This window comes from Vidua macroura, chromosome 7, assembly GCF_024509145.1.
Source record: "Vidua macroura isolate BioBank_ID:100142 chromosome 7, ASM2450914v1, whole genome shotgun sequence".
In the NCBI taxonomy this organism is placed as follows: domain Eukaryota; kingdom Metazoa; phylum Chordata; class Aves; order Passeriformes; family Viduidae; genus Vidua; species Vidua macroura.
In genome coordinates, this window is record NC_071577.1 from 20,684,439 (window position 1) to 20,707,811 (window position 23,373).

Below are 23,373 nucleotides of genomic sequence, written 5' to 3' on the forward strand. Positions count from 1 at the left end.
CCCCGCCCTTGCGCGGCGAGAGGTGAAGCGAAGCGGGAAAAGGCCCGAACGGCCCCTTGCTCCTTGACTCCCGAGCGAAGCGAGGCGAGCCGAGGCCTTCCGAGGGTGCCCCGCGCTTCCCCAGCCGCTGCAGCTCCGGTTTCCGCAGACGCCAGGCGGGGACAGCCCTGCGCCGCCTCCCCCGCGGCCCGCCGGGTACTGTAGTTTTTCCGCCGCGCCCCGCGGATCGCTGCCGCCGCTCCTGAGCGGGCCGGGCTGAGGCGGCCGCGTGGTGCCCGCGGCTGGCGGCGAAGCGGGGTCACCCTCCCGTACGGTGCGCTGCGGCGTTGGCGCTGATAAGGCACCGCTCCGAGGACCGGGCAGGGCAGGCGCTGCGCAGGGCTCGGTGAGAATCGCCGGCAGCGGCCGCCGGCCGGTACCGCGCAGCCGCCCGCGCACCAGGAGCTCTGCCCTGGCCGGGCTCCCCGCCGATCCTGCGCTGAGCGATGCGGGCGTTCGACGTGCGGGGCGTGCAGATGGAAACACTTTACCCGTTGTTTTTTTCAATTAAATCAGGAAAATTTTGTTAGTGGTAGCTAGTTAAGGAGAAGTGGGAACTTGTATCTTCTTTCTTTTAAAATGTTCCTGCTGTAGACCTCAGCCTTCGGGGTTGGGCGCGGGGCATTCCCGGGGATGAGCGCCCGGCCTGGCACCTGCGAGCCTTTGGACACCAGCCGCGAGCCTTCTTGGGTACGGCAGTGTGGGACTGAGTGTACTCGGACCTGGAGGGAAGTTTAAGGGATTGGTTGAAACCAGTTTAAAACTCCAAGGTCAACAGAAACTTCTTTAGATGTATGACACTTCCTTTTTGTATTTTTAGAGCTACATCCCAAATGCTGTCACGGTCATCAATCTCTACTTGCCAGCAGAGCAACTGAAGTCTGTGGACAGACTCGTTTCTCTTCCTTGCCAGAGGCCAAGCACCCAAATGGGGTAATCAAAAGTTGCTGATCTTTTTGTGCGCCCATATCTGTTCTTTGGGATCTGAGTGGAACCTTGAATTTTCACTGATATGAAGGAAAGAGAGAGTCCTTTAAATTTCTGGTGCTTTGCAATTATTGCTTGAAGGGAGCTAAATGCAGACACAGTGGTTGCAGTTGCTCTAAAAGAGCTGATTAGGGCAGTAAGTGGAGCATACTCTCTGGTGGATTTGCAGCATTGCCAGTGACTTCAGAGCTGGCAAGGCAGGTTGTAGCTCATCAAAGTACACATGGATATCCAGAGTCCTGCAAGAATGTAAATGGATGAGGTTCTTGAATATACGCTGTAGACAGTAGTAAAATTCATGCTGCTCTATCCCGGTTCTCATAATCTGTAATAAAAAACCCCCATAGTTTGTGTTGAGAGAAATTATCTTTTTAGGCAATACATTTAAATATTCTTTATTTTGTAGATAATATGTTTAAAATAGTTTAAGTGATTGCATTTGGAGGTTTAGGTGTATCTTCACTGCAAGTATGTGTATACATACATATGTGTAAAGTCTCAATAGCTCTTTTTTTTTTCCCTTTTTCTGCCTTCCCGTGCAAGTAGCAGCCAGCAGAGGGTGTGCAGGGTAACGAGGAACCCTTCTTTGATTATTCACTTAGAACTGATACTTTAAAAGAATTTTACTTATCAGTTAAGTGGTTTAAAAAGTTTTGGGGTGTAATTCACTGTTAAAAAATCTTAGAGCAGTTCTTTTCTCCTATATCTATTTTTTAAATTTATGGCTGTGACTGCTCAGGGTTTTAATGACAACATCAATTAAATTAATTAGCCAACTTCAGGTCTGGCTAGCAGTTAATGTGTGTGCATTTTTCTGCATGTTCACCTGCACAAAGCTGTACTAAAGATGCTGTGTTTCCTTGTTTCTTAAAATTTCTCAATTAAACTGAGGACCTGATCTGTACTTGTACCAATGACAAAGCTGTAAAGTCTAAAAGGCAGTGCTCCACAGGGCAACAAAGACTTCCATGTGGCTCTTCAGCATGGTTATCGAGTGCATTGTTTCTTTAAGGGTTTTTTCCTGAAAAATAGTTATGCTGCTACAAAATTTAATAATTTTTATTGTAATTCAGTTTTATGTTAATTTCCTTAAATATGAATGTTGAGTTGTTTTGATTAATAATCAAACTTAAAGCATTCCTGACTGTGACTGTGAACAGGGAAAGAACTCCTAATTATTTCAGGCAACATTTCTTGCTGTCATAACTTCAGGGTATGATCATCTTACCTGATAACAAGAAAGGGTGTTTGCCTGTTTCATTAACAAACTTCAGTTAAACAATCGTTTAACTGACGGGAGTTAAACAATCGTTTAACTGAAGGGAGTAATGACTCCCTTCAGAAAATTTGATTTAGGCTTACAAGTGGTTTAATGCATTTTGAGCTTTTAGTAGCCATGTTGCCAACTAATCTCATGATTTGTGGATGACATAACTCTCAGGAATGTACATGCATGTCCCAAGGGAGTTCATTCACATTTAACATAGATTGCAACAGGAAACTTCCTCACCTACCCCACTTGCCTTACATTTTCAGAATTTATCTGCTAAAATTGTTCAACTATCACTCAAAGGCTCACTTTTTTCATAGAAAGGCTTGCATATCTGGATTTTACTGATGTAAGATCATCTTAGTCATCTGACTATAGTTCCCATCTGTGCATCTTTTCATGTTCTTATTGAGATGTTTAGAAAGCCAAGAAAAATTATGTGACGAGCCTAGCAGCTGAATCATTGTATTTTATGGTGAATATCAGTGCTGGCACAGGAAATGCAAGATACTAACTCAGGTTTTTTTCAAATGATTGAGGGAGGAAGAGGATTTGTAAACAGTTTGCAATGTAATAATGGAATCTTTATCCAAGCATTTCTATAATTTAATAATAATAATAATTTTGGATTGTGGTTTGGGGTTTTGGAGGACTTTCTATTTGTTTTTATTTACAAGAATGCCTTTATGTAAATTACACATTTTGCAGAAATTGTCATGATGTCTTATTTTTCATGTATCATAATTATTATTTCATTATATCCCATATATGTTAATAATTATGGATTATCTTATGAAAAATGCATACATATTTTCAAATAAAAACCAGTAAAAACTTGTAGTAATTTAAGTATAAATTGGAGTAGTTTTACTTGTTGAGCCGCATTAAAAAAAAATACAATAAACTCGTTCTCTTTAGAAGAAGTTTTGAATTTTTTAATAGGTCTAAATGTTAGATTTTCACTGTATGGCAATGCTTCCATGTCTTGGTAACATTACAGTTTCAGCAGCCAAAATCAACAGTGATTTTATTTGGCATTGTCAACTATAAGGCAAACTCCATTTTATTTAAACTTTGACAAATAAAAAGAAATTTTAATCTTTTTCCTTTTTTTTTCTGTAGGCTTAAAATGAGTAAACAATGCCCTTTTTAAAGCATGATTCATTTAAAAGTACATGTTAAATGAGGAATTGTTCATTTAATTGAAAAGCGATTCCTTTGTCAATCTTTATATTGATGTGGACAGATTAATAATTTTCAATTCACTGTACAAGACTTGTGATCAAATACTACTATTTTCCTTGAGATAGAAATCTTTGTTTTGCAACCAATTTGCACAGAATGTTTTCTAATAGTGTCTTATGTATATATGTCTGTTCTTTTGTAACAACGTTTTGGGTTTCTGGCGCGTTAATTTTGTATCTGTGGTTTTTATGGAAGCAGCATTGCAAAAAAAGAAGAGAAAAAAGCAGTAGGGGGAGGGTTTCATTTTACTTGTCTCATAGAAAGCTTACATTAACAAGAATACGCAAAAAAACCCACCAAAAATGCTAATATTAGCTACACACACTTGTTTTCTTTCATTATTGATCCTTTATGAAGATATTCTAAGTAAAATATAGCAATATAAGATAAAATTATACATGTAATAGAAAAATCAGAATCACTTTATAATTTCCACTGATGGAAATTAAACATGTATAACAATTACATTTCAAAGACAGCAGTTAACAGGGATGAGGAGAATAAATGGCAGAAATGTTGGAAGGCTTTATGTGCTCTATGTTTACACTTTAAAAAGATACTTAATTTCCTATTTAAAAGCATAACACCATAGTCACAGTTCCAGAGTGAAATCTTTTGAAGAAAATGAGTGGGGTGAAAAATGTCAATTTTGCTAACAGTATGTAGCCACTAGAAGAAGTGGTTTTGCTTGCATTTATAAAGATACAGTATCAGTCTTCGGTTGTTTTACTGTGTATTTCTTTTCCTTCCCCTCCTTGATACACTTTGAAATGATACCATGTAATTTATCTTTTGACTGGTTTCATTCCAGTAGGCTACTTGGAGATTATTTGGGCTTTCAGCAGACTGAAGGGATGTTGCCACTTTTTTAAAAAGCATTTGAATTGATATTTTAGTAAATGATTTTTAGTAAATCTGATACCTGTTCTTGGTTATTTGACCAGTCTCTCATGTAAGTGACATAAACAGTTGTGTTACTGCAAAACTGTAATTTGAGTTAAATGTGTTTTCAGGTTTCTCAACACAACAAACTTCATTACAAGGCTTTCTGCTTTATGTCTGAGGAAAAACAAGATGCAATACAGGCAACAAAGTAATAGACGACCAACGGTTCCACTCGGATCACGGATTTTAACTGATCCTTCTAAGGTCTTTGAGCATAACATGTGGTGAGATGTTTCTTCATGGATGATTTTCATATAATTTTGTACACTGTTTACTCTGATGAATAATGCTGTGAGTGTATAAAACAAGATGCTGCCAGAATAGACATATGAAGGAATAGAGGAAACCTGAGTCTGTCACAAGTAATCTGACAGTTACAACCTCAGTCACTTGCGTTAAAAGCTGCCAAGCAAATAGTTAGTCAAGGAGTGAAAAGCAAAATATTATTATGGATCAGTAATCAATTAGGAGACAGAGGATGCAGAGATAAGACAGTCCATGTTATTTAAAATGGCAGAAAGTTTCTAGGTACAATAACGTTGCATACTGGATTAGTGGCCTAGTCTAAAATTGACATAATTTTGAAAGGAACATGTAAATTACACATATTCTTCTAAGGGTATACTGAAGATGTTGCAGATAATTCAGCAGAAATTTTCAGACACTGTGCAATTATCAAAAAAAGTAAATAAAATCTTAACATAAATAAACAGTGTAATAGCAGAGAAGACATCAATGTGTAAATGCTGACAATAATAAGAATTGCCCTGATTTGCAACATCTCCATCTCTAAAAGGTGCTTTTGTGATTAATGTGTGCTCAGAAAAGAGCGAGAATGCTAGTCAACACAGTGGGGAAAATGGGATAGAAAAGCCTAAGATTTTTGATTGTGAAATGGAGATGAACACAAAACAGTTAAGTGATACAGAAAGTATTAGAAAAATAGAAGATTATCCAAGTCTATTTATAAAGTAGAATATCTGGTTTCCCAAATATCTACTAAGATATTTGGGAAACCAGAAATTTCTATTCTTTAAATTTATCATTAAACCCAAGGAATATTAGTTGAAAAGTGGGAAATTTAGAAATTATACAAAAAATTACTTCTTAAAAATTTTTAATGTATTTTTGAATTCTGTTACCATTTTTCAGACCAAAGGTTTAGCAAAATTAGGAAAAGGGACTGGATGTGGCTAACAATAACCAATGGGTTGTCATAGGAGTAACGTGACATTTCAGGACTTAAGATGAATTCATAGAAGTAATCTGAATTTTTTTTTTACTTTCCTCAGATGTGCTCTCTGCTGTTAGCTGTCAGAGAGGTTACTGGACTAGCTTTTAACTTGCCAGGGTTTTTAAAGTATTTTTTATAACCCATTTTATCATTCCACTTTGCTTTTTAATAGAATTTATTTCAAAAAAATCTCTATATCAATATTCTGATGAATAAAAAATTTTAAGAATATGATACAGAAGATTTTCTTCTTGTTAATAAACCAGTATCTTCGTTAGTCTTTCTAGTGTTTAAATTTGGGCTTAACTTGTTAGTTAAGATACACAACTAGATTTGTCCCCTGTTAGTTCTAAGCTAGATGTCCCCAAGCTATGGTCCCTAACGCTTACCACTTTCAGGCTAAATTTGGAGTTGGCTATACTTCTTGGTCAAGAAGCTGGAAGCTGTCTGATTATTGTGTTAAGAGTGTAAAGTTTGTGTTTCATAAAACAATATGCAATGTAGTTCTTAAGCATCTTCCAGGCTTAGTGCTTCCTGCTAGGTGGACAAATCCTTTACATGAAATGTAAAATCATTGTAAATGCTAATTGAAATGTAGGCTATATAATCAAGAGAGGAAAAGATTTTAAGAAAAGGGCCACCCTTTTTCTGTAACATTGTTTTTTGATCAAACTGTTTGTTTGTTTATTTTGTAATTTCCTTCCAAAATATTCATGTGTAGCTTCGGTTTTATCTGCTACCCTTTGGTGACAGTCTAACATAGATTTCTCAAACTTTGATGCACGTGGTTGGGATGGATTGTGAAGATGGAAGTGAAGAGACAGGTTTGTTCAGAAAGTGGATCTGCAGATGAATCTATGTAGCTCAGATGGGAAAACAGGTGAAATTGAATTGAAGCAGAGGTGCATGGAAGTTGTGATGGTCTTGATAAATCAAGAACCTGGCTATGCTGGGGGTTAGGTCATTGTTTCTGAAGCTCATTGCATTGGCAGGATTCTCACTTGGGAGATAAGGAGAATTAGGATGTGGTGGTAGTGCTAAATAGATTACACAGGGTGAGCATGAGAGATTCATCTACTCTAACACTGATGTATGATGTCCTTATGTTTTCTACTCATCATCTTTGTTAGTTCATAAAGTGGCATTCTTTTTGTGTGAATTGGCAGGGAGACAAGAGCTGCTACCATTCCTGCTAGAAATACTAAGTAAATTAAATTTGGGAACTAATGCTTTAGATGTCTATTGTGGTGCATTTCTGTTGTTTTGAGAAAGAAGTAATGAATGATGCTAAACACTGGAGCAAAAAATGCCTGCTTCTGTTCAGGCCAGTAATTGAACCAGTTTTCACATTATCACAGAGATAATTAAACCCTAAGTTAGCAAATAAGTTAGCAGAAAAAGACTAAGTTGAATAGACTGAACTGAAAGCAGCATTGTTTGATCTTATATCAGGCCTACTCATGTTAACAGTTCATGGTGTAGTTAAAATGGATAGCTTGCTTTGCTGCTCTCAGTGTTCAGCTTAAAACACTTCTGTATTTAAACACTTCTGTGCTTAGAATTCTTGTGTGTCCTGATGTGTCCTGTGTTCCTACCAGCTTGTATTGCTGAAGGAGCTGCCTCATTTGAAGCATCCATACTATGTAAATAATTGCTATAAGAACTACGCAATGTCCCCTCTTTTGTAGATTTTGATCAAGAAGTGCTGCAGCAGTATTATTTGGGATCTAGCATACAGAAATTTCTACAAAAGCACCAAAAGGGACTTTATGAATTTCTAAGGAGGGAAAAAAAAGGAAAAAAAAAAAAAGGCTGTTAATGAAGATGGAGGGCTTCAGGCACCTTTAGTATTGTGTGTAGAGCCCCTAAGGGCTCTGACAGACACACAATGATGGATTAAAATTGATCAGCTAAAGATTACAGTGCAGCAAGTCATCTGTCAGAAGGGCTGACTGTGTATTATTGCCATCTGAATAGTCCTTGGTTTCAGCTTGCTGGAATAGGCAAGGTCAAAACCAGTGATAGCAGTGAGGGAAGCAAGTCTTTCCAAGAGGATATCTGCCTGGTAATGTTTCAGTCACTCAGTTTTATTCTACTGCAGCGTGTCTGTCAGAGCTATGACACTGCACAGGAACATTTGGTATATGAACAAATACAGGAAGGGGAGAGGCAACCTGCTGGGGACAATAACGAGAAATATTTCAGTAGAGAGGCGGAAATCAAGTCTGAGGCAAGCAGACAGATACATACCAATTAGTCTCCCACAATTAACAAAAGAGGAACAGTGAAGGTCTAAGAATTAAATTACCTATATGTCACCAAGTACGGAAAAGGAAGATGCTCATTAGCTTTTAGAGACAATCAACTCTTTTCAAGTTGGCACCTTCTTCCTTTTCCCATAGCAACCAATGGAATTTTAGTCATGAGTTTTCAGTTAGCTGATTTCAGTAGGATTAGGATCTAATTGATTACTTGAATTATATGATCTAATTTAATCTGTTCAGACTGGACAGTTTGGAGGGACAGCTGATTGGCTTTTGAAAATGTCCTGCAGCATATTTTTGGGGACTCTCCATTGTGGTCTGATCCAAACCAGAATCTGCAGGGAAGGCAGTTCAGTTATCATGGTCAAATCTGGGCTTGGTTCTGTGACCATGGATAGCATTTAGGTAACTGCTTTACACAAGTATAGATGGCATAGACTTTGGAAACATTGCAGCACTTGTTGACTTTTCTTACAAATGTCTCATTCTGTTTTTTTTGTTTTTTTTGTTTTTTTTTTTAATATTACCTATCTCTATTCCTCATAAAAGTAAAATCCTGTTCATCAATTCCACCCATTGCAATTGAATAGGTGGATTATGCTCCCTGTTTCAGAACAGTTGATTTCTTTGCTAGTCCATAGTTCCTCATCATAAACACTATTAATGTGAGGTGTTTCTTGCATTAGGGTGTTTGTTGGTAGGTCTCTTATTGTATTCATCTAAATACAGTTCTAATGGGATACTCAAAATACACTCCTGTAAACACACTCAATTTGCAAGATACATATAATCCTGTTATTAATAAAAGAAATACATTCTACTTTAGTCTCTGCAGTTGGGACATGTTGCTTAATCACTTGATTTTTGTATAATTAGTAATTAATTTTTATCTATCATACAATGAAACTTAGATTTTAACTGTCAGTCTTCTTGTGGTCATTTGCTTGCACTTAGAAAATTAAAAAAGGTATTTGAGACACTGTAGCTAATTCATGACTGTTTTTCCTGGGAAAAAATGTTATGAAAAACCCTATTGAAAAGCTGTTGCTTCAATTGCCTTCTTCAGGGACCACATGCAATGGTCACAAGAAGAAGAGGAGAATGCCAAGAAAAAAGCAACAGATAATTCTCTTGTGAAAGTTCAATCAGAAGACCAAGGTAACAAATTTCAAATGGTATAAACATTTTTAATGCTCTTTATTAAAACATTTGAAGATGCTGTATAATTCAGGAACACTCTTCTTATTTCTACATTCTTTTGTCTTTTTGTCTAAATTTTTAAATTTTGTTTTTTTCCCTTTGTTGCCTCAAAGGATCTCACAGTGTGTTTTTCCTAACAATACAGCCACTTATTTGAACAGTTTTGCAATTAGAATGGCAGTAGACTCCATGTAAAACACATGCATCAATATGTTGCAGTTGTTCTGACCTGTTTCACAGTCTTCCAGAATACAACTCCTACTACACAAGGCTTTTACAGACTCAAAGAGAATGAATTGGCAATCAGCTAGGGTGCTGGGGATGAAGATTCCCATGTACAATATTCAAACGCTTTTCAGTGATTTGGGAACTATTTAGAGAGCTCGTGTTTGTACATTGCACCATATTTCTGTTAAATGCCATGAAAGTTGCAGTGGTCCCAGCTGGTCCCAGCTTGCTGCCTTTGCCAGGCTGAGCTGGGAGTGCTTCAGGAATCCATGTGTTCACTTTGTGTGGAAGGTGTTCCAATACATCCTGCATGGTCTGCTCTCTAAGGGATTAAGGAATTTTGTGCCTGTATTCAGAAGGAAATGTAATGTATTCTGGGTTTCTGAAGAGTGATAGCTCTAGTTTCAAACTGGCAAACTAAACCATAGACTAAACTCTAGGGTAGTTATGAATGCTAAAGCTGGAATATCAACTTGATAGTAGCATAGAAGACTGGATTCTTCATTTGTTGTTCCGTTAGAAGGATATTCTGAAAGTGGTTTCTTGGATATCCTGTGCCTCAGTTTACTTAGCATGTCGTAAATCTGTCAGATAGTGTTATGATCCTATGCCTTGCTGTAACTAAGGCACATGTTGGAGTTTATTTGAATTACCTGAGAATGTGCCTTGCATTGTGTGCCCTTCATCACCGTGAATTACTCTGAGATTGTCAGCCTGCCTTTCTCTGTTACCTCTCACATTCTTTATCTACATACAAGAGTACAATGTTTGTTTTTCAAAAATTACATTTAATATCTTAACTTGATTTGTATAAAAAGCTGAAAAAGAGCTCATAATTGAAAAGTAAGCTGTGTGGCTGTGTGCTCATTGAATCTTGCATTCTTCATCTACAATCAATTAGAAGTTAGTTTGTGCTGGTGAGAAATGGAATAATCAGGCATTTGTCTATTGCCATGAAACACAAGAATCCAAGGACATTTCCTATGAATGCCCCTCTGTTTAGAATTTGAATAGGTGAGCATTGCTGGTAGTGTTCCTTCAGAAAGCTTCAGCTTCATTCTGCAAATGGAAGTACATTTTGGCCTATTTGTGTAAACAGTGAACCAGACCAAGACTAATGAGCAGGTTATTTTGGAACCTTGAAAACTACAGTAAGGGTAAAAAAACCAGATTTCAACAATGCTATTAGATTACTAAAGTAGAAGAGCTCTGGTGAGCCTTTTTAAAGCAAGAGCAGTGTAACTGAATGAACTCATGAGAGGAATTTGATTTACATATTAGATGTGCAGTTTCTTCTCAGGCATGCTTGCTAGCAGTTGAAGATCCTGTTATGGAGAAAATTCAATTGACAAAGTAAAGTTTTTTTTGGTTTTTTTTTGTTTGTGTTTTTTTTTTTTTTTTTTTTTTTTTTTTTTTTTTTTTTTTTTGTTGTTGTTGGTTGGTTAGTTGGTGGGTGTTTTCTTGTTTTTCCCTTTGTTTTTTTTGGTGGGTTTTTTTGGTTGTTGTTGTTTTGGTTTTTTTTTTTTTTCTTTGGTTGGGGTTTTTTGGTTTTTTTTCTTGGAAGTTTATATGTTTTTTAGTTATGTAATTTTTACATGCTTCGGAATATTTTGTGGGTAGGGTAACTAAATACACAAAATAAAATAAAAATTTAATAATACGGCATGCATGCTATTACACAGAGATACAGGAATTACCTGTGCAACAACGCAAAGTGTTCCTTCACTTAAACCATATCATTCCATATTAATATAGCTTGAAAGGCTGACTTTAGCTATTTCTTTCCTTAATTTCTGAAAACTGGAAAACTTGATGTGAATTTAAGTACAACGGTTCTGAGCAGACTTGTAGGAAAACTGTGACTATAGCAAGGGATGATAATAATTAAAGAGTCTTTTGCCTAGAAGGGTTTTGGTTTTTATACTGAAGCTGAGCAACCTATAAATGTGCAACTTAAACTATTTGAAATCTGATATATATATGACCTCAGTCTACTCTGAACTTTTAATATAAAACAGGCCTGTACAATTACAATTACACGGCTGGATCCTGCCCTTTAATAATACAATTGGATGTATTAAATGTTAATTTTAAAACATTATGCAGATTTCTGGGACAAGGCATTCTGCCACCTCCTTACCACTTCCCACTGCCTGTCTGTGCCTCTAATGATAATTCTCAGTCTTGTTTATCTCTGATAAGCCGCAGCAATTTAGGAAATAATATGCTAAGATTTAAAGAGAGTAGTAGAAGTGCACTGTACATTTACTCTGTACATTTATATTAAAAGAATTAATGTGTTGGTGTGAGTGAGAACAAAATGGGAAAGGCAGCACATTATATGAGGTACACTTTTGCAGCAAGAGATGTCAGGGGTAGCAAGATAGTTCTGCTAATGCTTTGGAAATAACGGGGGAAAAAACAAGGAAAAAAATTTGGGTTGGTACTTAGGAGGGATAAGGAAGGGAAGACCATCAACAAAAGAGACATTGAAAAGCTGTAATTCTTATCTTTTTATCAGCCTTCCTTTGAAAGGGTTAGCTAGCTCCAGTCCAGTGACTAGCACAATTAGTGCTAGTGAGGAGGAGGAAAGATTTTGTTCTTGAAGTGAGAAAGAGCAGGTTACAAAGTACGTCCATAGAGTACATGGATGAGTGGAAAAGCAGAAAAGAGAATATTTGCTTTTTAAAAAAGGAGGTGGGGAAAAAAAGAAGAATCAGATAATTGGTTTTTGTTCCTGGAAATATACTGGAAGAGTACATCCAGAGCTGAGCTTGCAGACATTGGGTTCAGAAGAACAAAGGACATGAATACTGGCCAACAAATATTTTTTCAAGAATAAATAATGTAAAATCAAGCTAATTTCCTTCTTGGAGAAGGTTACAAGCCCTGGGGATAAGGGAAAAGCAGCAGATGTCCTGAAGTTTATCCTTAGTCAGTCTTCTGACTTGTTTTACTTGACATTTTCATAAGCAAGTTAGGCAAGTGAGAGCTAATGAAACTACTTTTGGGTGAATGAATGCCTAGAGAGATCCATTCAGAATGAAAGGCTGTGCTGGGCAGAGGAGTGTTTTATTCTGTGTCCAGTTCTGCTTGGTATTTTCATTAGTGGCCTCAGGAAATTCGAGACTTGAAGGTGATACTAAGTGAAAACATGTTTTAAGTATGGTGAAGGACAGGATTAATATGTATAAAGATCTGGACAAACGGTGGAAAAAATAATCTGAAATATATAAATTTGCTAAAAATAAGTGCAGATTGCTTCAGAATAATTCCTTGAGAAAAAAAAAAAACAAACTAGGTTTTGAAACAATTGGCTTGGTAGTCATTTTGCAGAAGAAGATCTGAGAGTTGTGGTGAATCACTAGCTGAATCAGCAGTGTCACGCTGTTGCAAAATGGCAAGCTGGGAGTTATAAACAGGATTACAACCTGGAATCCTCATAAAATACTCCTTTTGCTCTGCAATGATAATGCCTTTGCCAGAATGCAGCACCCAAAAGTAGTAAATCAATTGGAGAGAATCTAGAGAAGAAAAATTGAAATTATCAGAAGTCTAAAAATCAAAAAGAAGAGAGTTAGGTTTAGACAATCTAGAAAAGAGATTGTTTATGGAGGCATAGTAAAATACTTCAAATATGTAAATAGGTGTTGCAAAGAGAAAAGAGAGTAATCTTTGCTTTGTCTGCTTGATCCCTAGCTGGGACAAGAATTGCTCAATCTAATTGCAAGATGGAAGTTCTTAGGTAGTGGAAAAGGTGTAGTGGGAAACTGTAGAAAATTAAGGACTGTAATATATTGCTGAAGAAAGTTGTATGAGATAGGTGGTATTTCAAGAATAATTTGGACAGATTTTTGTGGAGAAGGGATATGAATTCCCTGAGTGTGTGAAATCCCTTCCAGTCCTACTTTATGACATTCTAACACTCAGTTAGAATGTTTTGTCAATTAAAAGTGAACACAAAAGTCTGTTGTAGGACTCTGAAGTGTTTTGAAAATAAGAAAGCAAGTATGTTCCTTCTGTATTGTTGAATGCTTAAAAGTGAATTATGGTCTATTTGCTATGCAGTAGCATTTAGCAGTCCAGTTCACAGAACTGGAATTTTTTTTAATAGGTGATGAGGTACCAACAGATTTGCAATTGATTACAGAATTTCATAAAGCGTGAAGGAATTTCAATTTACTATTTCTTAAATAATTGAAAAGATACATTGTTTTTGTAATTTGAGACATTAAAGCTTCTCTAAGAATCTTGAGATTGCATATTTTGGTGTCACTACACCAAATTTGTCACTACAGCACATTTTAAAAAATATGCTGTAAGCCTGTCTACCCTTTCCTAATTGACATAAAATCTAATTAAACCTTCATAGGAGTTACTTTGAGCACAAGTTAAGGTGAGACACAATATCCATGTGTTTTAATTTAAATGTACAATGTGTGGAACTGTGGATTTTTAAACTGTATATATGAGGTCCAAATTATATATTGCTTTAGAGTATTTTCTAGCTAAGCTCATATTCACCAAGGTTTTGTTCTGTTTTAATTTCAGATAAATATGAGAGAGAAGCCAGTAAATACTGGAATGAATTTTACAAGACACATAAAAATAACTTTTTCAAGGATCGCAATTGGCTGTTTCTGGAGTTTCCAGAAATTCTTCCAGAAAAAAGGAGACAAGAGTTCAAAACAGAAAAAATATCTTTGGAACACACAAAAATAAATAATGACAACAGCTTTTCACTCAAAAATGGAATGTTTGAAGAAGGAGAAAAATACTGGGAGAAAAATTATGGATCTGGTTCTACTGCTGTACAAGGATATGTATATAATAAAAATCAAGTAAAAGCTCTTACTGACAATCCTCAAGGTAAAAACCGTGGAGAAGAACTTGGCCAGGTAGAATCCTTCCCTGGCTGTGATGCCACTTACCGAATATTAGAGGTAATGCACTGCAGATGTTCTGCCCATCATACAAAACTCCACTTAATTACTCAAAAATCTAAGACCCTTACTAAGTATCAAGAAAGCAAGCCTTTGGAATTTTACATACTACATTTGTTTATGGCAGAAACTTTCAGAGAAACCTAAATCTGGACTTGGTTTTCCCTTTGAAGTTTTTCCCAAATCAGAATAGGGCTAGATTGTCAGATTCCATTTTCATTGAAAGTCAGGTTTCTTATTCCCTAAGGAAAGGTGTGAGTTTAAATGCTTTCTCTCAAAGTACAAGTACTTGCTGCATTCTTGCCAAATGGTGAAATTGGACCAGAATATTGCATTTTCTTATGCAGTTTGAGAGACAGATTCTCTTAACTTTAGAAAGATGCTGGGGAGAAACGTGATCATGTACACGATTCAAGAATTGTGGTATTAGATGATTATACCTTTTCTGTCCAGCATACCTTCAAGTCTAATGGGTCCTACTGGCCAACTAATTTAAGACAAAAATAACAAAAAAAAAAGGTTTTATTTGCTCATTTATTTTAACTTTATCTTTCTCTTCTGATTTTAGGTTGGTTGTGGAGCTGGAAACAGTGTCTTTCCTATTCTGAAAGTTCTATGGTAAATAGTGTTGGATTTCCAAATATGAATGTTGTATTCATACCTTCATTTTCACCAAATGTTGGTGCTGGATCAGTGCTGCAGGAAGTGTTGAGTAAACCCTTTTACAGCGCTAAGATTCTTAGTCTGTAAAACCACAAATAGTATTGGTAGCATCAGTATAGGGTACTCCTCATATTGCTCCACCTGGTCTTGGGGGATCTTATTTGCTGACAAAGTTTGTCTTTGGGTGCATTCAGGCTGAGTTCTTGTAGTTAATCAGGAGGGTGAAATAGTCTCTTGTCTTCTAGTTCACTGTAAAGTTACCATGTATCTCTTCAAAAGGCCAAAATTATAGAGACCATAGATAATGGCATGTGATCTACTGGAAAGAAGTTCTATTTTTTTCTGAATTGGCTGGCATATTTGTTGCATTACTTGTGGTTTTAGTGTCAAGGCACAAGATCTGTATCACATTACTTAATTCATTGAAATATCTTAATCCACTTAGCTTCCAGTTTTAGAAAAATCTGTTATGACAGCTTGTCCTCCCATCCATGTAGGCAAGAAGGTTTTATTGGAAAGGCTATGTATGTTTCAAGGGTTGAAATAGATTTCTTTTTATTCATGCCTTTAAGAGCTTGAGAACAACAAAATTCATTATTCTATAAATGAATTCTGATTGCTAGTCTCACCATTATACAAAAATACTCCATTTTGCAGATATGGAAACACAGCAGGAGGAATTGAGTGGTGAACCAGGGTCGTACATGAGACCTCTATGTGTTATCAATGCGTCTTCATCCCACAGCAAATGCTTTGTTTAGACAGCCTGTAGTGAAAGGAGAGCTTGGTTTCATATGAAAATTTTCAAAGGAACCCTATATAGGAAAAGATATTGGTGTGGCTGTGTTGAAAAAGATGAGACAAACTTTTGTGTTTTCCTCACAGGAGGCATTAGTCATAGATAGGCATTTCTGATAATTAAGAATCTACAAGTTAGGTATTCTTCCTGGAGATCTCTATTCATGTGTAAATCCTTCAGTCAATCACATTGGTTGAGACATTGAACAGCTTGCTTGTTTGTCTTGTATATGACCTAATGGAAAAATCTCTTATCTCTAAGCAAGCTTGGCATTATAGAACAGTTGGGTTTACTCTGAATTTAATATGATAAAAATTGCCATTCTTGCAATTATATGCATATAAAAGAATATATCTATCTGCATATAATTATATGCATATAAAAACAAGTAAATGTCAAACAAGTGTACCCTGGCTACAAAAGAAAATTTCACTAAGGTTAGTAATGTAACTCTTAAACCTCTTCTCCCTGCCTCCCTTAAAATTTAAGTTAGTGCTTTTTAATACAGTGTGTCATGAAAACATCCAGATCAAGCCAAGTCTTAAGTGGACTTTTTACATAGTTCCTGCTCCAAAAAAAAAAAACCAAAAAAACCAAAAAACCCCAACATTCTAATAAGTCTATTAGGTAATCAGTTTAACCTTTCCCAAGGGACAGACTGGGTCCAAAGCCTGGCTGCTTGTCCTCATTCATAATAAATATGTAAATTCATCAATTTTCATGGTGGTCACAGAGCTGATAAAAGTTTTGCTCAGCAAACCAAACAAGCATGGAGTATATTTTGTTGCAGAAGCATTCTCCTGTTGAGCCTTCAGGAGTCACTAGCTTAGCTGTGTATACTGTGAGATCTTAAAGGCACTGGCAGAGTTTACTGATTCCCTTCTAAAGAAGCCATCTATCCAAAATCTTAAATATATTTTTAATTAATTAAATTGATCATGAGTTGATCGTGAGGTCATCTCTTAGTGAGTTTTGAGTAGCTTTCTCAGTTTATCCTTCAGAGGTGAAAAAACTTTTCCCTAAAATTACTAATATCTGATGAATGGTACAAGGAAATTTGCAGCTGGCTGAGTCTTGGATGAGAAGAGAAAGGAAAACAGTGGTACAGGAAATTCTTATTCATCCTAGCTGGAAAACAAAGGAGATAATGGAGTACAATAACCAATAATGTTTAATCAAATCAGAAGAACAGCAAGATGATACATGGAACCCCAAACTTCTATAGAACTGGATGACTTTTGCAACTCTCCATCCCTGCCCAAATCATATTGCTAATTAAACTGCATGCATGGGCTAATAATGCAGCGCTCCTGTAAGAAAATGTGACCTTTTAATGTGCATTTATGCATTACAGCACCAGGACATTGTCATCAGTTCTGACAGCCCTCTGTGACCTTTTTTCTTTTCCTTTTTGCTTCCTCCCAGACAAGACTATAATTCTTTTTGTACTAGCTGTCTGTTGGTATTCTTATGATTTGTCTGCCCTATTGGTTCATTACAACCTATGTGGCTTTCCATGTGCTAGACATCAATAAAAAGCATGCTTGATCAAACCTGTGGAGAGCCCCAGTGGACCCTCTGAAGTTTCATGAACGCTGATATAGACTTTCATCTTACACATTAATAATTTTCTAACTGATGTTGGTTTTGTTTTCCTAGCAATACACCTGGAACCTTTCTATACTGTTGTGATTTTGCTTCAGGAGCAGTGGAGCTGGTAAAGGTAATTCATGCGCTCGCTTTAGAGTACCTTACAAGCCTGTAATTCAGGAGGCTGCCAGGAAGCCATCTTCATGAAAAAGAATGTGATGGCTTTGACAACTTTTACCTGAAGTTTTCAATATTCCAAAGAACAAAGTCATACTGTATGCAGAGAGGAATGAATACCATCAGTGAGCTTGCTTCTCAGCTTGAGTAAGATACCGGACAGAATAGGCTTTTATATGAGATGTTTTACAATGCAGAATAATTGAAGAAAAAATGTTTCTTGAGTCACAGTAAACGTATTAACTACTACTGTTCTCTCTGTGCCTCTTTTCATCTTTTTCCTGACAGGCACATTCGTCCTACAATTCAGCCTGGTGTTCTGCCTTTGTTCATGATGTGTGTGATGATGCTTTACCCTATCCTTTTCCAGATGAGATCCTGGATGTCATTCTCCTTGTCTTTGTGCTCTCTACTATTCATCCTGACAGGTAAATGAAGACTAAAGGGCAAAGCAAATGGGTTAAATCTCTTTTTTAACTGAAGGTTTTCAATTATAGCAAAAGATGATGAATCTTTGTTATTCAATAAGCTATAGCATATATAAGGTATTTTAAATGCTGTTTACCATTTTCAGGCTTCAGGAGAAAAGCTGGTCAGGCTAATTAGAATTAATGAGTCTCCAGTCTCCATCAAAATACAAGGGATATATTGTAACTAAGTACATCTCTACTAGAAGTGACAGATTCAAAAAAAGGCAAATTAAAAAACCAGATTGACAGTCTTCTAGAAGGCTGTTATTTTTAGTGATCAAAACCAAACATTCATGATTTAACACCTTACAATATGTTGATATGGACTTAGATGGCTGATTTAGCCACATTCAAATGCTTACATGCAGCCCATTTAAACTAAAATGCATCTATAATTTTGTAACTCGTTTGGATTACGAACATTTGATTGGATTTTCATGTATGGTGTTGAGTACTGTTAGCCTTTGCTAATGCCTCTTGATATCTAATGAACCTAATTTTATGACTTAAGGTTGGCTTATTGTGAACATGACCTTTTTCAATGCAAAAAAATGTAAAAGAGGGCATGTAAGTTAAACTTTTTGACTCTAACTAGGTTATATGAAGGGAAATACATGCTGTTTGTGTGATAATACATTTATTACTTCAAGAATGTCATTAAAATGGGCTTGGTGTACAGAGGAGTATTTGCCTGTGAACTGTTTCCCTGCTACTAGTGATAAGCTTTATACAGAAAAACCTTCCCTGTATAGGATATTTCTCCTTTCTGTTTATTCAGAGATGAGCACGAGTCACACCATGGTCCAGGTTTCAAAAACAGTTCAATCAGGAGACTTCAGATCTCTGTAACTCCAGTGGTGCTACCAGAATGAAATTGGACAACAGTGATTCATTCAGTCACTGTTCCTGTAGAAGCAGTAATCAGATGTTCTGTCAGAATTTCTGTGGATCTTTTCCTATTAGTCTCTTAAGAATACATTTGAGGTTTTTGTGGTTGATTTTCTGTTTTGTTTGTTTTCTTTTTGTTGTTTGTTTGTGGGGTTTTTTTTGGTTTTTTTTGTTTTTTTGGAGGGAGGTAGGTTGTCATTTTTGGTTTGGGTTGGGTGTTTTTTCCCCAGGGCTGACATGGATGCTTTTGTGTGCATGTGTGTATACACAAACAGAGATTTTCATGTAATTATTTGTGTTTTGAGACCCGCTTTCCAAAGATGTCTTAGTCATTACTGCCATCTCAAAGAATTAAAATGACTGCATAAAGGAAAATGTGATCCAGATTCATCTTGCTCAGTATACATTTTTTTCTGGAAACTTTGAAAGTGGGAAATGAAAAAGAAAACCAAGGGAATCATAGTGCAGAACTTATGTACTTTGAAAAGATGGAAAATACATGTGAGAGGGAGACATTTATATTCAGAAAATTGTTACTTAGTAATTTCTCTCTAGGCTGTTGTATTTAGTTTTTGAAAATTGCTACTCTTGTAGTCAATTTTTAACACACTTAATTCTGCTAGAAGGCACCTCTAAAGTTTGGTTGCAGAATTAGAAGTATTACATTTTCTTCAAGCTGTATAATTAATGCCTTGTAGTTCTGCTGGATGAAATTTCTCAAAGCACTTTCACTTTCTGTGCACATAAACGTCTTTCTGTGTGTGCAAAACTTCTGTTTATATAGACAAGGCTGTAATTCTGTGCACAACTACTGTCCTGAACAGTCTCTTATTCTTAGGTGGTGCTGCCTTTTTGGTCTGTGGCAGCAAACTTGATTGCTTATGTTTGCAAACTTCACCAGCATCTCATCTATTCTCTAAGGATGCAAGGGGTTGTAAATAGGTTGGCTAAGCTACTGAAGCCTGGAGGAATGTTGTTATTTCGAGACTATGGAAGATATGATACAGCTCAACTTCGCTTTAAAGAAGGTAATTCCTGAATGGTTTTGTATTTCACTGTTCATTTCAGCTCCTTACGGAAAAAAATGTGACATGTCCTTTTTCATTACTTCTCTAATTTCTTAGGTCATTGCTTGTCAGAAAATTTTTATGTAAGAGGAGATGGAACCAGAGTATATTTCTTTACCAAAGGTATGGAATGTTACGGTTTCATAGAATGGGTTGACTGTTTCTCAAGGTGATTTGGATTATGAAAGCTCATCTTAAAACATAAATTTAAAGAAGGTTTTATTTGCTTTTTAAAAAATTCTCTGCTTTTAAAAATCACAAAGCTAACTGTTGTAAGAAAATAATTTCCTTTGTGTGCACACTTGTTCTATTTGGGGTCCTGCAAGGTTGCTTACAGACATCACTGGAAATTTCTCTTCAAGTATCCTGCGTGTAATTGTATGCTCAAATTTTATTATTTAAACATGCACATGACTTCTCTGTTGAAATTGAGGTAAACATGCTTGGAAGGAGAGTCTGTAGCTATATATGGCATAAAAGTCTAGATTGTCATTTGTCAGGGGAAGTAGCTTTATCTTGATAATACGTGAACAGTGTCCAAATGGCATACATCTGTTTACTCAACTGTGGCATCTTGAACCCTGTGAAGAAAGGGTGTATATGGATGCTGTGAGTAATAATGTGGTTTGGGCCTCAACATAATGGTTTTTACTGCAATATAAATCAAGAGCTGTGAAAATGAATGTCTAACAAAAGCCTTATTACAGGCAGTGTCCTTTAGCTTTCAAATTGCAAAACAGATTTACTTCCATCTTTCATTGAACTACAGGTTGATAATTACTAAATTCTACAAATTATTTATTTTTAATTGCAATAATTCTTCATCTGAAAAAATAGATGAGGTATGGAACATGTTCACCCTGGCTGGATTAACTGAAGTACAGAATTTAGTTGATCGGCGATTACAAGTAAACAGAAAGAAAAAAGTGAAAATGCAGCGAGTTTGGATACAAAGCAAGTTCCAGAAACCATTGCTATCTCTGCATAATCCTGAAGAAAACACCAAAAGGCACCCTTGTCAATAACTGTACTCCAGAAATGCAATACAGAATTGAACTTCAGAAACTGAAGCAAATTTAAGTATGTGTATTTTCAGTAAATGTTAGCCACTGAAAAGTATAAAAAAGTTCAATAAATGTATTGAACTGAAAACCTTTCTCCGACTTCCTTTTCTTCCTAAATACATACGTCTGAGGAAAATCTGGGGGGAAATAAAGGCCATTTCTGACTTCTGCTTTATATGCAATAATCTTCTAATAACTGTGACCAGGCGTTATTTTACTCCTTTGAATATGACAAGTCAATAAGTATAAGTATATTCCTCATTCATGTTGAAATTCACAGTATGTAAAAAGCTTAGTCTGAAGCATAATTGTTTCAGAGATTTAGAGAAACAGAGTATCTGTTCTCACTATTACTACAGGCTGCACTGTGTTAATTTCTGAGGCACATCCTTTTCAACCATTGTGTCTTACAATTGTATTTCCCCTTTGAAGGGAAATTTCTTGCTGCATAAATAATGAAGACAAAAATCTTTTTCCAATTTGCATGTAGCTGTAATTTCACACTAACTGCATGTGATATGTATACATACCAGATTACTCAGTGACTTTTGTCCTCCACTGTGACTGATTTAATATGCTGTCTCCACTGTTCATCTACATGCTCATAAGGAACATGCCAAATTCAAATACAATGCATTACACTTAAAGTGCTCTAGGTTGTAAACTGCACATGTTTCATGTAGAAAACCATTACCAAAATGCCAAAACAGTTCTGAAATCAAATAGTTATTATTGGATAGTTGTCTGGATAAATACAAACATTATTTTTATGATATGTTAGATACGCTAGAGGGAGAAGCAGAAACAGTAGTCCTAAATACATTTTATTAATAGTGTTATGGGTTAATGTAATCATACAAGAATAGTAATCTACCTGGCAGCTGAGATATTGTTGTTGTTTACAAAAAGAAGTTGCTTTATAAGGATTCTATATTAGAAAGAAAAAACACAGTATTTTTTCTTGACTGGGTGGGGATATAGTAAAGGATAGGACTAGTCCTGTCCTTTAGTACTTCAAATTCTTTTAAGAAGAAAAGTGAACTGCAAGCACTGTTTTCAAATGTAGAACATGATGCTGAGGCTGTTGAGCTCATATTTAGATTCCATTATGCCACTTTGCTATTTAAATGTAATTTTAAATCACTTTGCCACAAGGAGGAGAGAACAAGAAAAAGGTGAATGAATAAAATAAATCTCTTTATTTTAACAAGGGTGTGGGATGCATGTAATCTATAATATGTAGTTTTGAATGCCATTAATACAGTGACACTCAAAGTCTCTTCTGTTGCTTTTGTTTTAGGCTGAAGGGTAAACATGTCACAGCTGATCTTTTTGCAAGTTATTAGTTGCTAAGCTAAGGAGGACTGATGGTCTTCTAGGAAGAAAACCCTAAATTTTCTAACCAGGGATGCCAAATATCTTCATCCCCTTTAACCTAGATGTGTTTCAAGAATGAGTTGCAATAAGAAGTCTGATCCTGCATTTTTGATCTATTTGAAGCTCCCATTAGAGGAAGATACTGTTTTATGAATTAAGAGGCTTAGGAAGCTTTGGTTTGCAATAGCATTACTGTAAACTGCAATAAAACTCGTAGCATAAATCAAAGGTTAAAACACAGCTGTATTTCTTAAAGCCCTAAGAGATTGTAGCATCCTCATAGAAAATATAAATAAATGTCTCCTTATATTTTAAATATGTTGCTATTCTGTTTTATTAATTGTGACTTCTGAATATACATAGCTCTTAGCTAGCACAAATCATTTTCTCTTGTAGAATTTTCCAGGGAAGTGATGATGATAAGTTCTTGAGCATCATGCAGACTTATTCGTGTGTGTGATGTAAATTTTCCATTTGTAGAGGCTAATGTAATATTTGCTTTGGCACTCACGAGGATATATTGATTCTGGCAAGATTTTAATATGCTATGTTGTTAGTTAAACAAAAGTGTGATATCACAAAAAACAAACCCTGAATTTTGCCTTAAGCAAAATCAGCTGTTTCTCTTGCACAATTTACAGTGCAAGTATTGGCTGCCTCTTTTAGAATAATAGTGCCTGATTTGGAAGTAGTAAGATCAGATACTATTTTTAGTGTAGAATATCCACTGTCTGAACAGTTGTAAGATTCACAGAAGGGGATATGGAAAAAGGCATAATTCCCTATAAGAACTTTTGAATCTTAGTAACACTTTCTGTATTTTGGCTTTATGACATTTCAGTTTTCAAAAAGCTTAATCAAAGACATGTTTTTAAAACACTTCAAATTATCTGTATTAAGCAAGAAGGACTACTGAAATAAAA

The 23,373-nt window shown here is 36.0% G+C and overlaps 1 protein-coding gene across 6 annotated transcripts; it reads left to right on the forward strand.

Annotated features, from left to right (window-relative positions):
- Positions 1 to 2: 2 nt before the first annotated feature.
- Positions 3 to 22,748, forward strand: METTL8 (methyltransferase 8, methylcytidine). Of its 6 annotated transcripts, XR_008437831.1 has the most exons (13): positions 209 to 385; positions 634 to 729; positions 860 to 972; positions 4,555 to 4,710; positions 9,051 to 9,142; positions 13,964 to 14,355; positions 14,924 to 14,973; positions 17,477 to 17,540; positions 17,873 to 18,012; positions 19,864 to 19,970; positions 20,067 to 20,132; positions 20,847 to 21,089; positions 22,374 to 22,748. XR_008437831.1 is itself a non-coding variant. In XM_053981943.1 (12 exons), the coding sequence occupies exons 2-12, from the start codon at positions 673 to 675 to the stop codon at positions 20,781 to 20,783; spliced, it is 1,242 nt and encodes a 413-aa protein (XP_053837918.1). In that variant the 5' UTR covers positions 206 to 385; positions 634 to 672; the 3' UTR covers positions 20,784 to 20,868. The 6 variants fall into 6 exon arrangements, 5 of the variants coding, with proteins under 5 accessions (XP_053837920.1, XP_053837918.1, XP_053837919.1 ...); XM_053981943.1 differs by lacking the exon at positions 22,374 to 22,748 and having other exon boundaries at positions 206 to 385; positions 20,779 to 20,868; XM_053981941.1 differs by lacking the exon at positions 22,374 to 22,748 and having other exon boundaries at positions 20,847 to 21,149.
- The last annotated feature ends 625 nt before the right edge of the window (positions 22,749 to 23,373 follow it).